This window comes from Hesperophylax consimilis, chromosome 8 (genome assembly GCF_061612785.1).
Source record: "Hesperophylax consimilis isolate HC1 chromosome 8, BYU_Hcon_1.0, whole genome shotgun sequence".
Taxonomy (NCBI): domain Eukaryota; kingdom Metazoa; phylum Arthropoda; class Insecta; order Trichoptera; family Limnephilidae; genus Hesperophylax; species Hesperophylax consimilis.
The window spans coordinates 23998564-24018770 of NC_142843.1; the positions used below are offsets into that span (position 1 = coordinate 23998564).

Genomic DNA, 20207 nt, shown 5'->3' on the forward strand with positions numbered 1-20207 from the left:
TTTGAGTAAAATTATATTTTAAAGTCATGTAGAAAAAAGAATACATGTAAGTTATTAGCTCAACTATAATTATGTTTAGGTACTTCAATCGCAAGGAATTTAAAATTAAATCTGAACCAGCGAACTTACAACGCACAATTTATTTAACATTACAAAAATATACACTTGTAAGAATAAATTATTTATATATGTATTTAGATATCCTGAATGTTTAGACGCAAAGGTAACTGTGTATATTTGTAATTATCTTAGTAATAATGTAAAATCGAAATGGTCTTAAATTAAATTGTTTCATTAAAAAATATTGAATTATCTAACATCTAATATTTTTCCTGAAAATCTTAAATTGAATTTTTGTTTTCGAACAACAGATTTACGTCTAAAAAACTATTTGCTGTAATATAAAAAAGTTTTTAAACTTTTGTTGTTAAATTCCACAGCTAATGGTTTACAGATTTCACCAAAGGTTCCATCCCTAGCTTTCTGTTAGTAATCTAAACTATAACCGGGCATGTAAAAACTGGCATCCATCAGCCAAGTTTAGTTTCCATTAGAAAATAATGAAGGAAATTAATGAACAATGAAGAGAACACTCCTGATTGGAGCCAGGGAGCTCTCTTAGGAGTCTAGTTAGTCTTTCAATTTACTAGTTCCTCTGAAGAGCTTGCCAGAATTACCCTGGTCATTTTGCTGAAAAGAGGTACATATATGTGAAAAATATTTTTTCTTAAGTTAAAATCTACTGACTTTTGGTCACTAGTCCATCGCCTCATTTGCTCCCTAAAGTATGACCGTGCTTATTATTTAGTTTAATTCCTCTTCACCAAGATGGCTAAAATCATCAGCCATTGGCTAACTGCGGCACTCAGGCACAATGCGTTACTCTTCAAGCCCGTGTGTACTCCCTCATTGATTCCAACTACTAAGCGAATAGCAAGTCAACTTTTAGGAGTAGGTGTAGATATAACTATAGCCAACAAGAACTAACCGTGCATGCCACAATTTTACTTTCAACTTTCCTCACAGCCATTGGCTAACTGTAATATAAATCACAAAAAATAGTCACACACAGAAAGTGAAGAGATGTCATTTGTCAATACATACATTATTTTACGGAATATGTTCTTACATATATTAAGAGCTCCTTAAAATTATTGTTAACTATAGCAATACCCATTAAAACAATCCGCGAGCTGTTAGAAAAATATCTTTAAAGTATATTGTGCTTATTATTGGCAAAAACTACTTACAAAAATATTAACAAACAAAACATTAAAAATAGCAAAGCAAAAATATCTTCTTCAATAATTGCAAAATAACTTTGTGGCGTCATTTTAATTTTAATAAAATAAATAACTTTGCAAACACCACTATTTAATCAAAGGGGACTTTGATTAAAAGTCCTTTCTACATCTTTTATCCTGTTTGATTAAATAGGGATGTTTACAAAGTTATTTATTATTTAAAACAAAAATATCTCATAAAGGATTGTAATCATTTATAAAAACAAAAAAAAAAACTAATGCCACATAAGTTTTTCATCTGCAATATAATACATGAAAAAAAAATTGAAGATTCAATTTTCGTAAATTCAAACAATAAGAAACTCTGCAAATAGTAGGTACTTATTACTTAATATGCAGGATGGTGTCTTTTTAACATTATAAAAAATAAGTTCCTTGAAATTCTCCTGTATGTATAAATAAATTCTCTTGAGAATGATAGAATTTTTTTATGAAAGTTGGTTATATCCATTTACATTTTACATGTAACATCATGGGGAGGTGGGGGAGGGGGGGATGGAAGGACAGATGCACATTCGAAAATAAAGCATTTATAATAATTGGAAAATAAAATTTTATATTCAATATAATATATGTAATCTGAGATTGAACTTATTGAGTTGGTAAACTGCCATTTGAATTTGTAACAGGAATTTGCTCTGAAGATGTCTTCGGAGGGGTTTCGTGTTTTGGCTGTGCATTTCCTTGGTCAGGCTTCTTCCCTCGTGATCTTCTACCAGTCGACCTTTGCTGGGAGTTTTCTTTCCTCTTGTCATTTTGAATTTCAAAGGTCGACCCTGAATTTGTTACATCAGTTGGCTGTGAAATCAATAAACAAATTATCGTGGTTATCCCTTGTTGGATGAGTTATACAATATTAAGTAGACACCATTTATACGAGTTACTCTAAAGCATTTGACCTTATTAATCACCATATTCTTTTACAGAAGTTACTAGTTCTAGTAATTCACGGTGATCTCTATAAATGGATTGCATTATATGTCAGTAATCGGCACCAAATCACAGTCACCAATGGTTTCACATCTTGCTTAGTGGAAATTGTCTCAGGTGTGCCCCAGGGGTCGCATTTCAGACCACTCTTATTTAATATTTACATAAATTACATTTATGCATGCTTCCAAAATAGTTACTAATAGTTGTTTTATGCGGATGAGATGAAAATTTTTAAACCAATACAATCATTATCCGATTGTACGGAATTACAAAGCGATCTCGATCATTTGTGCGCTGTGAATCAAACTTATTGTCCTTAAAAATATATAATTGTCACTCGATTACGTTTACTAAAAAAAAAAATAAAATCATTTATCCTTACGACTTGAACAATAAACCTCTACAACCATGAATATATACATGAAAGATCTAGGTGTTTACTTAGACAGCAAATTAAATTTCGATAAGCACATCGAACAAATTATATCAAAGGTAGATTTCCTATTAAGAATAAGTTTTCAAAAGAGCTAAGACTCTAGAAATGTTGTTCTGTTCATTGGTCAGAGAGAAGTCCACTGGAGAATGCTTCCATAATATGGAATCCTCAATATAAAGTATATATACAGAATAAACTTTGGAAACATTTACTCAAGAAATACAACATAACTACAGATGTACATTGTCAGATCCATTGTTTCTAAAGAATCTATTAAATAATAAAATATGGTATATAGTTTCAAATTGCTTGCTAACTGTCATTGGTTTAAATGTTCCAATGAGGTGAAGGTACCAGGCACACTATGCTTTTTCATATAGAAGCCAACAACACTATTACAGCAAACAACTCACCAATTACTCGCGCAACCACAAATTATACCCACTAAGAAAAATTTATAAATTTTTTGGCGTGATAAATTATTTAAACACTATTTGCGCTTAATTTTTCATTAAACTTTTATTAATAGTCTATTACAATAACAATTAGTATACACATTGTTTAGTAAAAAATCATCTCTCTACACACTTTCTGCCGATTTAGTATTCTTTGTTATTATTAAGATACAAGATGTTATTATTATGATTAAAGGATCAAGAACTATAATTTTCATCCCAGACGAAATTACCAGGACATATGTAATAGGTATATTAACTTTGTAAAATTTAATACTTAGAACCATATAACTTGTAGTCAAATTTACTGTGAATGTCCTAATAAATAAATTAAAACACTAGCCAATAAAATACTTGAATATTGCTCCAAATATAGAATGGCAGGCGGTGATAACTCTGAATCAAACAACTGAATGATCTTAGGTTTTAACCACCATCATGGTAATGCCACGGATGAAATATAGAATATATTAGAATAATTACCAGTGGCATGCTTCCGTGCGCCAGGGGAGAGCAAGTGTTGGAAGCTGTGGCGGGGACTGCATTATTTCCTTGTTGTTGTTGTTGTTGTTGTTGCTGCTGCTGCTGCTGTTGCTGTTGTTGTTGTTGTTGCCCTCTCCCGTGCATCTTGTTGGCCTTCATCTTCGGTGGAAAGAGAAGTGTCGTGGACTGGAGTAATCGCAACACATTGCCAACTGCTTTTGTGCGACCCTCACGGAAAAGCTGTAAAAGACATACATTAAAAAATTATAATAAGTAACAAAAAACTAGTCTCATACGTACGCTGTCATAATATATGTTGGCTTGGCCTATTTCATCATATCGCTCACCATACATTCCCATTGGGAAGTCATGACGAAGCAGGCCTAGCTAATAAATATTGTGAGAGCGTAGCGTACATGTGAGACTAGCATTAGATTGTTGTTTTGGTGCTAACTTTCTTATTAAAACTTAAATGATTATACAGGGTGTCCGAGGTTAAAGTGCGCTAACTTCGGAAGGTGATTCTACATGATAGAAAGAAAACAATAATTTCTCTTTTTCGAAATTCCAATGTTTATTTTCGCATTCAAAATTATTTTTCCATAGAAGAATATTTTTTTTCCCAACACAAAATTCAACTTTTTAACGTAAAAACTACATTAAAATTTTGGAATTTCGAAAATTTATTTGTCTTTTACTTGTACTATCATGTAGAATCACCACCCTGAAGTTATCACAGTTTAGCGGGGGACACCCTGTATTATTTGGATCAGCAGTAAAATAGGCCTTGGAAATTTTCACCTTATATCTCACTAGTGGGCATGCAAGACACTCTTCTCGATAGTCGGGTGGTCTGTGAAGTATAATATGATTGAGAAGATGGGTCAATCAATATTATGATTAAAATGTAAAAATTCTTTACTAACCATTCTCTGCCCCGGTTTGATGTATTCTGGATGTTTAATGAACCTAAACCTCACAATAGCTTTGTCACCAGTTCGAAGGAATTCTTGAGACATTCCAAGTATGGAAGCTGTCTGTCTAATGCTCCCGCAGTGTACTGAAACACAAAATAAAAATATTTTAATGTGGACACAGATAGAAATACCATTATAATGCTAGAAGGGGAAAAAGTTCTTTACATTTACCACTTAAGGTCTGAAAATTATGCAAAATAATATGTAATTGCAAAAATATTGTGTGTAGAATTAAATTTGATAATCATTTGTATTTATTTAAAACATACCCATCGCTTGATAACTGGACAATATAGTGGTTGGATGATGTAAAACCAGAATTTCACCCTCAAACTGCCAACAAGCCTGTGGATTTAGCGATGGTGATACCATTACCATTCCCTTGCGGATTTGTGATCTCTTTATCTGAAAAATTTAAAAAACAACCTTAAAAAAATACCCAATGAAACGTACCCAATTAAAAATGAAGAGTATACAAAAAGTAGCTCAAACTCAACACATTTGATACTTACGTACAGGCAATCATTTTAAAAGGGACAAGTTCAAAAGTAATTGTGCACACTGATAGCATCGAAAGTTTCAAAAAAGATTTTTGAACTTGTTTGGAACACCCGCCCGCAGTCCCCTCTTACCCCGCAAATGTCCAAAGATACTGGGTGCGTAGTGAAGTTTATCAATTCTGTTAAAATTTACGATTAATAACAATTTAATTCGACAATGTTCGCTTATGTTTTTTTTAATTTCATTCTTCAGCTTCCTAACAAAAACAAAATTATTATTAAAATAAATATTTTTTTATTTGATCCAGTACAACACTGCATAAGCAAGGGTCTCTTTAAAATGATTTACCTGTACAAAAGAATAATATACGGTAAGATTGATACCTTTTTAAGGGCAAAGCTGGCCGTTTGCCCTCCCTTAACTTCTCGCACATTCATTCTTTTCCTGTGAATACTCTTAACGGCAATGGGTATGAAATGGCCGAGGGGATCTGGTCCAAGTAAGAGAGTGTCGTTTAATCTTATTGTTCCCTGTAACGTGGTACCCGATACTACAGTGCCTACACCCTGAAACAAATATATTGAACACATTATTTAATAACTTTATTTCCTTTTCGGAGAAATAAATTCTTTGTACGTACATAGAAAGGAGGGTGAACTTTTTAAAATTGGAATTGATGGATGCATTGAGAAAATTATAAAAAAGAATCATTTTAAATCCAGAGAAGCAAGTACCTACCTAATTTATTTACTTATTCAAAAAATATTTTTTATCACAAAAAAACATAATCTGCACATCTCACAAGGGCATTCCTGTATCAAGGAGTGTATGCCTATGTATAATATATTTTATCAGAACATAAGGAACTCCTCCAGTGCATAGTTTTTCTCAATAATGATCTTCTAACCAGTCTATTTTTAATTGTTATAGTTGGTTTTAATATTTAAAATAATTTTCAAAGTTTTAATTTTTCTAGAGAAAAAGCACCAAATCTGTGAAATGTCTGTGTCACGTCATCAGTCACAAGGAGCTTACTTTTATTTTCAATAGGGTAAATTTAGTAACTAAATAACTGTTCTTACTCAGTACTGAGAGTTATTTTTCATAAAATAAACCGCTATCAATTGAAGAACACATTGTAAAATCTCGACATCTCATCACTATTGTTACTGAATAGGACCAATATGTTAAAATTCAGCCATTTCCGTAGTCGATTAAATTTTTCCATTTAGTTAACTCCTCTGCTATTTTTGTGTACTAGCTCAAACTGAGACCAACTTATGAAAGTCATTCTATCTCCTTTTGTATAATGGTGAGATATACGATTTAAGCAGTGTTTAATAAGAGGCGATACCATGCTTTGTACTTGTATCCAAAAGTTTACCATACACTTCAAAATAATTGTAATATGTTCTAAAAAGTGATTGACCGTAATTAATAAAATTATATACCCTTAGTAATAAAATTATGTATTCATTTCTAAACTTATAACTCCAAAAAAATAACAATTTTTATTTATAATACATTATCATAATTTCGGTGGTTGGTTATTGATAATAAATCAGGATATGCGTTATAAATAAAAAATAAAAATTGTTTAATTTAACAATAATATACAGGCTAGTCACCTAAATGAAGTTTCAATTTCGTCAGAAGTAAAGTAGATATACATATAATAATGAAAACAAAATTAACAATCAAAAAATTTCATACAAAACCAGAATGAAATGGGATGAGGTGACGACAGAATTAACATATTCAATCGTGCCAACCAAACAGGGAATTTTAATGTGATGGTGTTATTATTATTTAAATAACGATTTCTACATTCAGCGTACACATACAATAAAACTTGTAGGTTCAGAATCAGCGATTGTTGATCTATATGAATGTATTTTTTAAAGTAATAATATTTTTCACTGGAGTTCCTTATTAAGCTGGATTCCCACCTAATCTATTCTATGATCTGTTTCATAGAATATTTTAAATAGATCAATGAGAACAGGCTTTCTTTCTGATAGAATGCCTGATAGAAATAAAAGTTGAATCAACTTCAACTTTCGTTATATGAAATAGATGATGTAGGAACTTGGTATATTTGTAATGTGCGTACGTGGTGGCTTACTTTTGTAGGCCATTTTTAAAAGTGCTATGCAAGTCAAGTTAAATCCCATGATTTTTCACTGGTAACAACTGGTTTAGAAATAATTAGTTCTTTCTCGTCAGTAACACCACGGAAAACTCTACTATGCATAATATTATATTTAACAACAACTTACAGGGACAGAATAAGTATCGTCAATTTGGAATTCTGCAGGTTCTTGATCGTGAGATGGCATTCGCGTGTTTAATAGATTTAAAAACATCGTTAATAAGTCAAGATTTTCGCCGCTCATATTTGATACTTGGAATATAGGACATAATCTGAAAATATAATAAAAATAAAGATTTAAAATTAAAACCTTTAATTATTTATGGTGGAATTTCATTTTATTGTGACTTTTTTATTACTAATGACCGGACCGGTTTCACCTACATATATACGACAGGCATCTTCAGATAGCAGAACTGGGTCAGACCAGTCTGAAGATGCCCTTCATAAACCTTCGTGAAACAACTCCGGACTAATAAAAAAAAATGAAGAGAGTTATAAAGGTGTTCTAATCCGCAAAAGTCATAAAGTAAAGCTTTCAGAAGAAACAGACAGAAGTCTGCAGATAATAGTGCAACAATGTTATGAAACCAAAATTCAAATTAAAGTACGACTGCCAACTTCAAATAAAATATATCAGTATATCGGAGCGCTTCAATATAATATAATTGCAATGAAGCAAATATCCATGTAAATTACCTTTCAGATACGAAATTGGTAGCCGTAATAATGACATCATCACTGGTTTTTACCATAACCGGAACCTTGCGACAGCCGGGAGATTTAAGTAACCGAACCAACAACTTCAAATTCTCCTACAAAAATCAATCAATACTTTAATAATCAAACACATTTTTGAATATCTGGGTAGTTTAATTATAGATATAATATATATTTATAAATTTCTTATCAGAGTTCTATTAGTGACATAAGGTTATAGTTTCATTAAAATAATCCTTACCGCCAATATATTTGGTGGACACATATCAATTTTAGTTACAACCACAAAAACTGGTACTGATAACGCCAGGGCTAAACCTAGATGTTCTTTTGTCATTCCAACAATTCCCGCATTAGCTCCAATCTGTAAAACAAGCATTAAACTGATTTATTTTCGACACAAGTACCTTTAAATACAGAATAAAACATTTTTAACTAGAAAGGATTACAAAACAACTATACAGTGTATACACAACTATATACTACATACTAATATAATAACTAAATTTGATCTAAAATACAATCATAATTTAAAAAATATGTGAAATGATTTTTTGTAAGTTTTTTCGGTGCTATTAAAATCTAATATCTGCTACGTCTGCATATTGGTTACCTAAGCTGTGTATGTGTCGTATAAGGGAGTTTATAAACTAACAAAACAGAAACAATAGCACGTGTTGCTTTTACGTCCAACGGATGACGCTGTTTTTCAAAAAAAGCATGTTTGTCCAACAGATGGCGCTGTTTTTCAAAATCGCATGTTTTTACCTGTGACATCTTTATAAAATAGGTATATAAATACACATGCGTATTCGAATGCAACGTTGTGTCAAAATTTCAAAGCAATCAGTGAAAAGCTTTCGGAGATTTGAGATTTGAGATAGATTGGTATTAACATTATTGTTGTAGTGAAATATAGTTTTAGTTCGTATGACTCTATTAGGAACATGAAATGTAATCAATTGCAATAATTCAGGGCCGTCAATAAGGGCGTTAACAATTTTAAAAAGATACCAATCTCAGTTATAGTTCATATTTTCAATAGGAGCATTAAGTTTATTTTTTACATGTCTTAAAAATCAATGTGGTGACCAAATAGGTGAGCTATACTCAATTTGGTTCTGTACTAATTTATTATGTATTGTTATTTCTTATATTATGCACGCCCTGATGGGCTCTTACATGATACATACTTTACAATATTTACTGCATAATACAGAGGCCTACTCTGTATCTTTCGGGTTAACAAACTAGTAAGTTTGTGAATTAACCTTTCCTTGCCGGTGCTATCAACTGAGTGAACATTGTCTCTAATTACTAAAATATCTCTGTATATATACTAACCACTGAGTTTATATTTTAGGAATTCCTCTGCAATACATTTATGTATTGTTTCACGCAATACATTTATGTATTACAAGTATGTATTGCATGAAATAATTACAATATATAAATATTTAACAAGTGTATAGCACCGGAGAATGAGGAATTTTTTAGCACCGTAAGGGTAGAGTTAATATGGGTTTGTGAGGTGGCTAAACCGGCCGCACGGACGATTTGAAAGATACTGAGAAGGTCAACAGGTGAAAACCTCCAACATCAAAAACAGTATTGAAATACATATTGCAAATAAATTAAGAACTGAGGTTCTTTAATGCTAGCAAAATTACAGTACTTTGACAAGCCAGAGTTCACAGGTAAGTTAGAAACTAAAAGGATCTCAATGTACAAAATAATATTTTTACAAAAAACTCTACATTCTGATTTCACTGCACTTTCTTGAATGAATAATTAAAGAAAAGTTGCCTTACCATTAACATTCCAAAGTCTGGAGCGTGCCCTGTCATACCAAATACAGTAGTTTTTAAATATCGCTCATGTCCAGCAAGGTCAATGAACGTCACAACCTTTGATGATTTTGTGCAAACATTGACCCAATCCAATGTCCCATGAGATGGCTTATTCACAACATTTCCTGAAAACAAAATTGCACTTTAAATAATGTTACTCAACAAAAGATGCGGATTTTATTTATTTATGTGGAAAGAGAAGTAACCAATCGTATTTATGTATAAGATTTGAACAGTTAGTGGCCGAGTGGATAAATGCATCAAATTTCCACCCAGATGTAGTGAGTTTAATTCCTCTTCTGGCAGTCCTCCATCATTGCAAAAGCAACATTTTCAGCTTATAACGACGGCAGCACGATTTTTAAAATTTTAATATTATTATTATGGTTGTTTGTAAATCGGATGTTTGTCTTTTTTAAAAAAAATACTTAAATAAGATAAAAATAATAAATTACCAAGACTATCGAATCCTAAAATATCATTTCCAACTGAGCTTGTTCGACCGCTCTCCAATTCGTGCTTATGTCTGAATAACCTTTGACGGGCATAACCTCGTCCATTATCCAATTCACCATGCGTAAGTACTCCAAGAAGAGTTGATTTTCCAGCGTCGACATTACCAACCACTGCCACTCTATAACAGAAGAAAAAATACTAAGTCAAAACAATGACAAAACAAGATAAATATAATATGAATGGTGTGAAATACATATTTAGCTGAGCTAATAACATTACGTATTTGTAAATATATTTAACATATTGTTGATTTGGAAATTGAAAATTCTTCATTCCTATTTTATACGCAGCCTATGCAAGTGGTCCTATTATGAAAAATATGTAATAATAATAATATTTGGATAACTTGTGCTCTAAATTAAATTGTTCACACAAACATTATTAACCTCATTTATTAACCCTTTGTACTCATTTTTTTTTATACGGTATACCAGCTACTCCATACAGTGTAATGTAAAAATATGAGGAAAAATTTCGATATTTTTAGAAAATTTGAAAAATAAATTTTGGTAAGGCAGTAGATTAAAAGATATAGTTATGTTAAGAAATATATATATTTATTATGTTATAAGATTATTAATAAAATAAAAATTTGCATTTTTATCTTTATAATTTTTTAACGTGTGGTATTTTAGAGAGCAGTCACTCAAATGCATACGTGGCTTGTTTCCCGTCTGCCACTTTTTCCTGCCCTTTTCGAGCAGACAACACAGTCCCTCTTGGGACCTTTTCTCAATTCGTCATAATGACTCCAATGAATTCCCAAAATTCATCTATTTGAATATCACGCCAATTCTGCCAAATGGAATTTGGATTAATTTAATGAATCTTTTGATTGCAATATTGCTCTGGTGTAAACGTTGGATTCTTTAACAATTTCATTGACAAGCTCGAGTGTAAAAAACAATTTAAAAAATAGAATAGGTTCTGAGATTGAAGCAGGAACCTGTGGACCTGTTGTTTGTAAGCCAATATCAAAGTTTATAGTGTCCATAAGGTCATCATCTTCGGGCATATCTACCCAATCCTCCTCCTGTCGATTATCTACGTCTGAAATACTTGAACCGCTACTGATGTCAAAAACATGCGATTCGTTTGAACTATTAACTATGAAATCACTCTCACTGCTTGAACTTATGATATCACTATGATATATATACTATCTGTCGAAGTTTCATCGTAAAAGTTACTTTGCAGTTCGAAAACAAACTCGTCTTCACTACCACTGAATTCAAAATTCTCCTCCATATTTATTGCACAGTATGGGAGATAGCACAATGGGCTTATGGGCTAAGTACTCACGGGAACCTTACGTTTACCGTTTCCTATAACAAAAAAATTATAAAAATATTGCGTAAATATTAAGTAAAAATTATTCAAATAAAATGAATGTGTAGTTATTGTTATGAATGAAAAACAGAGCAAAAAGGACAACCTATCGCCTGTGGGTACCGTACACAACTGAATAGAACGTGTCTATACCTGTAAAGGGACCCTTTTATTTTTTAAACAATAAAATGTATAATAATAATAATAATAATAATAATTGGATAATTTGTAGAGCGCCGTTTTTGTGAAAAATCACCTCAAGGGCGCTGTACAATTTATTTCCTAGGATCTACATTTGTTATTTAGACCAACTGTGCCAGCACGAGGTTCGTCATCCGTTCAGGCATGTGTCTGCCGCCAATATAGCGCTGACATGTGTCTGCTGCCAATAAAGAGCGCCGACACAACATCCTCACATAGACAACAAACCTTGGCAGCACCGCTGTGACGCTCGACAAAGACAGAAGATGGAGACTCTGCTGCAAGAGTCCTAGGTAGCGAAGGAACTGTACCAGCTGCTGCAGGGAGAGAGACTACCCCGTCCACCAACTGTGCCAGCACGAGGCTCGTCATCCGCTCAGGCATGTGTCCGCCGCTAATATAGCGCTGACATGTGTCTGCTGCCAATAAAGAGCGCCGACACAACATCCTCACATAGATAACAGACCTTGGCAGTACCGCTGTGCAAAATCACCTCATCCTAGTCTACCCTAGTCTCTCCAGTCACCTCCCAGCCATTCATGCCACCTAGTGCATCCTCTCGACCCTTTCAGACTCCTTCCTGGCTCCAATACCTAAATAAAATCCAGCAAAAAAAAAATAAAAAAAATAAAATTCTTTCTATTGTCGTGATCTGACGATTTCACACCTCTGTCTCAGACCCTTAGGGCTCGCTTAACGCAGGCTATCATAAGCAAAATCTTGAACCAAAGTCAAAGTGAAGTTTATGTGTGTCATCTGTAACAAAATACATAAACAAAAACAGAAAATAAAAACAAAAACTTTAAACAAAATATGGCTTATCTGTCCTCCAGGCAGACATCCTCGGTTGAAACCTATTGTTTATGTCGCCGCTGCGGCGCCATCTGAGTTGTTAGAATGTTTTCTATGTCGCCGTGTTTAATTTTATTTTTCGAAAACATATACAGCCTTACAATGTTGTGAAAATATTTTCAGTTGAAAAATGACTGTGTATGTTTAAACATTACTAATATGGAAATTGACATACTTCATAGTTCATGGAAAGATATATACATTGTTTTCACACCCACAGAGGGTTGTTTATCTGTTGCATAAAAAAATTGTAATAAATCCCAGATTATAACATAAATGAGATTTTGAATTCATTGTTAGCTAGAAATAAACATTGATTTCTATGATTTATATTTACCTACACATACATAAAACATTTATGTTATTAAAATACACCAATTACGTAGAATTCTTATTAAATTCGGCAATAGTCAATTAAAAAATAATATGTCTGAAATAACCTCTCTTCTTCAAGATGGGAATTTCACGTGTCAGTCTGCTGAAAATTTCAGAAATGTAACATTGCCGGTTCTTTCGGAGCCCAGTTAAAAGTATTTTTTATTTGTACCAACCCCAATCTAATATTTTGAAATCTTTATACAAAACGTAACAAAAACACCGTTTAACTGTTGTGAAGCGATTTTTTTTTTAGTAATCTGCTTGTTTTTAAAATATTAAATTTTTGAATCCAAATTTTGCAAACAAATAAACAAACAAAAAAAATTTACTTTCAAAATTGCTATGTCAAAAATACTTACTAAAAAGTTGAATGATGGAGCATACACAGAGCATCCAAATCAACAAGAGAGAAGCAAACCTTTACTAATCAACGATGGAGTACCGCAAGGAAGCATACTAGGACCGATATTATTTCTAATATGTAGTATTGTAGCGCCCTTCGTGGCAGCCGGACGCGTCATGCCGTCCTCTAACCGCTTTGTGTTTTTATTTAGTATTTTCAAGGGAAATGAGGCAACATCCCTTTGAAATTATTTTTAAAATCAGTCAATCAACATTTTAAATTAACTTACCAATTAGTAATCAGAACTTTATAATAACGTGATTAGAGTGCAGTGTGTTAAAAATGAATAATCGAAAATTGTGCTAAAAAAGATTCGAAATTCGCTGAAGTTGAACTTGGGACTCGGTAACTGTAGAATCGGTAACTGTAGGTAAGCCAGATGTTTTCAAAGGCATTCTTGGAAACTCTGAAGGCCCTAACAAGTGCCCAGGGTAATTTATTATCCTGACCGTCGCCTTTTATTGCGGGCACATTGCACCACTAACACAATCACCAGGAAAAGATAACATGGAGATGATTGATGGACTTGCCGAAAGTCACAGCGGTGCTGCCAAGGTCTGTTATCTATGTGAGGATGCTGTGTCAGCGCTTAATTAGCAGCAGACACATACCTGGACGGATGACGAACCTCGTGCAGGCACTGTTGGTGGACGTGGTGCACACTCTCGCTGCAGCAGCTGGTTCAGTTTTCTCACTACCTAGGATTCTTGCTGCAGAGTCTCCATCTTCTTTTCACCTGTTTCTGCACTTCATCACCTGTTCCAGTACTTCATTTTATTTAACTTAATTTATTTAAACGCTAAAGACTTTAATAACATAAAAACTATAAAATTACTATACACGTCTCTGGTTAGAAGTCAGGTTGAATACAATGCAACCATTTGATGTCCTCATTTCAACTCTCATTGTTTACAAATTGAAAAAATTCAAAATAAATTTTTACGTTTTATTAATTTCAAAATTGGTATTCCTATTATTGAAATCAATTATGTCAATTTACGCAGTAAACTTAACTTATCGAAATTATCTGAAAGGCGAAAAATATTTGATCTTCTTTTATTATATAAAATTGTTCATTCAAGGTTAGACTGCCCTGACACTATAAACTTGCTATCTTTACATATACCTCCAAAATATACTAGACGGAATATTTTATTCTACAACAATAACTTCGCTACGAATTCTGTGTTAGAAAGAATACATAGAAAGAATACACGTTGGGCAATGAACTAAGTGATGTCGCTGACATATTTAATTTAAACTTCAATACATTTAAAGCCAAATTAGTCCACCACTTTTTAAATGTAAATAATGTATGAGAAATCATTATATTTTATTTCGATTTTCTATTGTTTGTTTTATACTGTTGCTAAAAATGAAATTTGTAATTTTTATGTACTTAAAAGCCCAATAGGGCGTCAATAAATAAATAAATTTCAATTTATTTTTATAATATTTGTATAAATTTTTTTGTAATACCTGCATCAACTGTAAAGCGCCCCTGAGGTGATATCTCACAAAAGCGGCACTATACAAATTGTCCAATAAATAAATAAATATCAATGATATCTGTAATCTAGGAACGAGGGGAAAAATCATTAGTTTTGCTGATAATACAGTAATTTTATTTAAAGAAAGAGGTTGGTTAAGTACCTACAAAGAAGCGGAACATGGACCTGGTCTCCTGCAAATCTGGCTTAAAAGAAACCCCCTCACGCTTAGTGTCAATAAAACAAAATATCTGACATTTTCTATAACAGCCAGAGGACAGCAGTCAAATAAATTTATTCTCAAATTACACACATGACAAGGAATCTATCAACATAATCAAGGTTTAGCATGCCTCAGTCCCGATATATCACACTCCCATTTCCCACTATAGCACACTCCAAAAGCATCAAATATCTTGGAATTGAAATCTTTGATAATCTCTGATGGAACTCACACATTGACGTATTACAAAAAAACTCAGCAGGTGCATATACTTCTTAAAACATCCGTAATATCCTCAACGTAAATAGCGTTAAAAAAGTGTACTATGCTTCGTGTCACTCACTAATAGAGTATGGGATAACTGGTTTGGGGTCTGTATTGAGCACTCACACAGAGCGCCCCCTAAATGAGAACTGAAGACAATTCTAAAAGATTTTGTTAGAACTCTGACAGAAGAAATATTTAAAAACTTTCAAGTCTACATGTACAAAAACTTTATTCAAAATAAATTTTATTTAAACTAAAAAAAAAATATCTGAATACTCCACTGCCCAACATAAATACTCCACCAGAGCAATAAGCCAAAATATACTGGTTACTCCCAGTTTGAATACATCTTTTGGACAGAGAAATATCAAATTCTATGCTACAAAATTACACAATGCTCTACAAAAACTTTATTCAAAATAAATTTTATTTAAACTAAAAAAAATATATCTGAATACTCCACTGCCCAACATAAATACTCAACCAGAGCAATAAGCCAAAATATACTGGTTACTCCCAGTTTGAATACATCTTTTGTACAGAGAAATATCAAATTCTATGCTACAAAATAGTAGACCAAAACAAACAAAAAAATAACAGAAATGAATATATTTAAAACAAAAGTAAAAATATGGCTGAGAGAACAAACTGATAATCAACTTACAAACATTATGAAGACGATGTATCGACAACTCGAAACTAAATACAAAATTTTAAAAAACTACAGGCCTGTGAAAAACATTGAATTTATACTTTATACCTACGTCATGTACAAACTTTGCCATTGAAACTTATTTAAAAAAATTAATAAAAAAGTTTGAAAATTCTTACCTTAAGTTTTTTGTCTAAACACTGAACTAAAATTACTGATAACGAAAAAAAAAACAAATATTTTACTTAACATTATTGCCACCTCACTTTTTTGTTGTTTCATATAAAAATAATGGTAATTATTCGGGATCGCTGGCCACAGCTAATACGAAATCTTAGCATTTTAATTTTTAATTACCTAAAGTAAAAATTCGCTTTCGTTTTATGATTATATAATTGAGGTGAATCAAAAGGTTTTATTGAAAAATATTTCGTATTAGCCGTGGCCAAAGACCCTGAATATTTACCAAATAATTAGTAAAAAACTCTTCACCTTTCTTCCTCAAATTGCCCTCGAAACCTCAATTCATATTTCTCACCATGACAATAAGGGAGATCTGATTTCTATGCGACCGTATGAGCTGTTCCAAAAAGCGAACAAATTGACTCTACGTGTAATAGCTATTTGTTCGCCAAAGTGAACAAATTAGCCTGAGGGGTTAATAAATCTGATATTGGAACCAAAAATATAATAGGATTCCTATAATTATTTGTTAGGATCCTATAATTATTTATTAGGATCCTATAATTATTTATTCCGTTGAATATCACTTTGTTCATTCATGTAACGGATTTTAATACAAATAATAATGTTGTGATATTGTTATCCTGTGGTCAAGGCTAATAGGAAATCAAAATTGCTGCGCCATTTCAATCTTAATTTCAATTGTGGAAGTATTGTCTAGGTTTGCTCAATTACTTCTCATTATTGCATAATATGGTGCAATAACATCAGATTTCTTAAATTGCCAAAAACAATTTAAAACATCATAACTTTTCTAAGAAACAAGGTTATATTTAGCATTGGTTAGCGTTGAAATTGCAAATATAAATACAGCACGAAAATTTATGACATCACTACGACAAAATAAACCTCTACGTTCTTACTTTTATTCTTTTCTAGAAGTTCTTTACGCAAGGAGCATCAGTACACATAATATTTCTTTGTACATTCTTTAATAATTTTATAAGCATTTATTATAATTAAGTTCCGCTACAAGATGCGAATTTCCTACTGAAGTCATAATTAAAAAAATTTGTAAAACAGGTTTGGTACGGGTAGCCTGGTGAGAAGTACGCTTGTCGGTTATCAAACAGACCGAGTTCGATCATCACAGAAGCTGCCACAATATTCCCTTTCCAAAACAAGTTTAGTGAAAAGGTATTTACTATAACCCCCTTACTACTAAAAGCGGTTTAAATATTATGCAGGGTCATAATATTATGTAGGGTCATAATATTTATATATAGGTTCATAATATAATGAAAAACTTGATGTGACACAGCGTAGGTATGGTTAAACTGGCACTAAACCGGGCTTAAGTATCCCAAAGCTGAACCGGGGCGTAAATATCTAATAAGTAAGACTGTAAATTTTTAGATTTTAGACGTAAGTTTACCTTATCTCCATAAAGTCAGAATCCTCCAGCTTCTTTCTGATGAGGTACTGTCCTGTGACAGATTGGTGTGGGCCGGAACTGGCACGCTTCCGCAGCTCTACGCAGGAGGCTCCGAGGGCAGCCGCCAGGGACTGGAGGGTCGCCAGGGAGGCATTGTAGTCATCTTCATTCAGACCACCCTCGCTGTCTCCTGATTATTCAATTTCAGCATTTAATGAATATTATAATATGGTGGTAAGATGTGAAAATAATTATATTATTATCGAACAAACTAATTTCAGTTGTCTGTGATGTGCATTAGTCCTGAATGAAATCTGGTCCAATGAACTCAAATTTGCTTTGAATTTAAGTTTCATTTTAAAAATTTTATCTGATTGTGTAAAGAATTCAGCCAAGCAATAAGTAAGTACCTACTCATAGAATAATATTTTTAACAGAGTATCTTTTTAAACAAAAAATTCTTAATCAACATTGAATTTCTCGCAAGTATAATAATTGTATATTACTACGAAATTATATGAATAAAATAAAATCAAAGAATTACAATAAGCACATCTCTGGCATTATTTCTCGGTAAAGGAATAAAGTAAGTAATTCATTTTCAAGAATTGAATCTGATTTGATTCCTTTACAGCATTAAAATTATAATTGCAGGTAATTTTATGAATCAATAAGTACTTACAAATTACGTAACAAAAAATTACACAGAGCTAAATAAATAAATATTAATAATTCTTCACATAGATTACCTTCTCCAAGTCCTATTTCATAAATAATCTCTCCATGGCATTCTTCTATTTGCTCTACTAGTTGTTTCTGTAATAGATCATATTGCTCTTGTGTGGGGCTAACTAACACTGCCTAAAAGTAAAAAAATGACAAATCAATTTAGTAATCTAGAGGATAAAAATATTTAGGTTCAATGAGGTTGTAGATATCTTTGAAAATAATATTATGAAAAAAATGCATACCTTGCCACGAATCGCTGAATAGTCAACAGTTGTTTGGGTTCCATTATTAATTTCTGGTTCCACTGCCACATCTGGTGTGAGTGGTGTAGAGGCAGAAGGAGATTCTGCTTCGGCCTCCATTGTGGAAATGACTTACACGACTGTCACTGGCCACTGACGTGAAGCTATACTTTTAAAACAGTCAATGTAACACCGGAGATTGAAGTCACAAATCAAAAACCACTATTCAAATCATATAAAGTTCGATACAATAGTCAATTCTTCAGGGTGAATCAAGGTTACTGCAAAGAATGGTTTATGCGTGAAGGTGGTGATAATAGTAGAGTGCTAACACCGGTGATGATATCCATATCTTACACTACCCTTATTCAGTCAATATTTTCTTTATGCTCATTGCACAACATTAGGTTAAATTTACACTTGACCGAAGCTCGAATCTTTTGTGACAGCTGTCAGAAATTTTCTAGACAACGAAGCTACATACGTGTTCGTGTATATTTATGTTATTTCTCTAGAGAGGAAATGGTGCTCTTCTGCGCAGCCATAAACCATAAATCATAAATATACCACTCTCTAGATCGATATCTTCCGGCTTTTTGTATCCAACAGAATTATACAGTACTTAACCACAGATATACAAGCAGTACCTACCGTGCGGAGCAGAGCAGTAGACAAGGTAGAGGAAACTCAAGGCCATTTAAAAAAGATGCGACCATAGACAACATAATTGCTCTCAGCCTACTTTATTCATTCACTAGCCCAAAAAAACTATTATAAAAATAAAAATGTCCTTGAAGCAGAAAAATGTCGAAATGTTTTCCAAGGGCAAGGTTCATCTGACTAAGAAAATAAACTTTTACTGTGCATTTCCTTAAGATGAAACTTGTTAATCTGAGAAGAAGAAACCCAAAATGACAAGAAATTTGCAAAGACACTGAAGAAAATTTCCAAAACATGATTGTCCGACAGTACGACGAAAAATTCCGACATTTTTCAGCCTCATGAACTCATGGTTACATATGTTTAAAAATCTTTAATTTCACCAAAACAATAAGATAATACAGGATAACACTAATCAATAACATGAATAAGTTTATCGATATAATAAATAACATTTATACGTTGTGGAGGAAGACATATGTCAAGTATGAAGCATTGTTCAAAAAACCGAACGAATAACCTAAAACTGTTAATTCACTTTAAACTTGAACTTACGTAGGTAGTTTGAATATAATATGTTTGTAACTCGCTAACACTATACTGGCTTATATTGTATTTTTATCACGAACAACTTTAACACGCAATATTTTCGACGGAAATGATAGTACTTCGGCAGAAAATGACAACCCGCGTGTATAAATAAACCACTCTCATTTTGTTTGAATGATTTGAAACTGTCAAACAGAAAAAATTCCGTCATCTCTTTCTGTTACACGAGTCATTATGGTAGAGAGCGAGAGATCAAAGCAATCCTTCTGTTCTTACCAATGAGATCT

General features: G+C 32.5%; 1 protein-coding gene across 1 annotated transcript; it reads right to left on the reverse strand.

Moving 5' to 3' along the window:
- Positions 1-1424: 1424 nt before the first annotated feature.
- On the reverse strand, positions 1425-19236 carry GTPBP1 (GTP-binding protein 1). Its single transcript, XM_089634526.1, has 13 exons — positions 18712-19236; positions 18490-18601; positions 17741-17930; positions 10267-10445; positions 9773-9936; positions 8203-8325; positions 7941-8056; positions 7369-7513; positions 5473-5655; positions 4858-4993; positions 4538-4671; positions 3612-3851; positions 1425-2102 (listed from the first exon to the last, which is right to left on the reverse strand). The coding sequence occupies exons 1-13, from the start codon at positions 18829-18831 to the stop codon at positions 1896-1898; spliced, it is 2049 nt and encodes a 682-aa protein (XP_089490652.1). The 5' UTR covers positions 18832-19236; the 3' UTR covers positions 1425-1895.
- Positions 19237-20207: the final 971 nt, after the last annotated feature.

Excerpts from the sequence above, each read along its gene's own strand:
- GTPBP1 (XM_089634526.1), bottom strand. The coding sequence starts at position 18,831 with ATGGAGGCCGAAGCAGAATCTCCTTCTGCCTCTACACCACTCACACCA. Across the intron at positions 8,326-9,772 it reads CAGACTTTGGAATGTTAATG|ATTGGAGCTAATGCGGGAAT; the intron begins GTAAGGCAACTT and ends CTTGTTTTACAG. Across the intron at positions 4,994-5,472 it reads CCAGCTTTGCCCTTAAAAAG|ATAAAGAGATCACAAATCCG; the intron begins GTATCAATCTTA and ends TAAATTTTTCAG.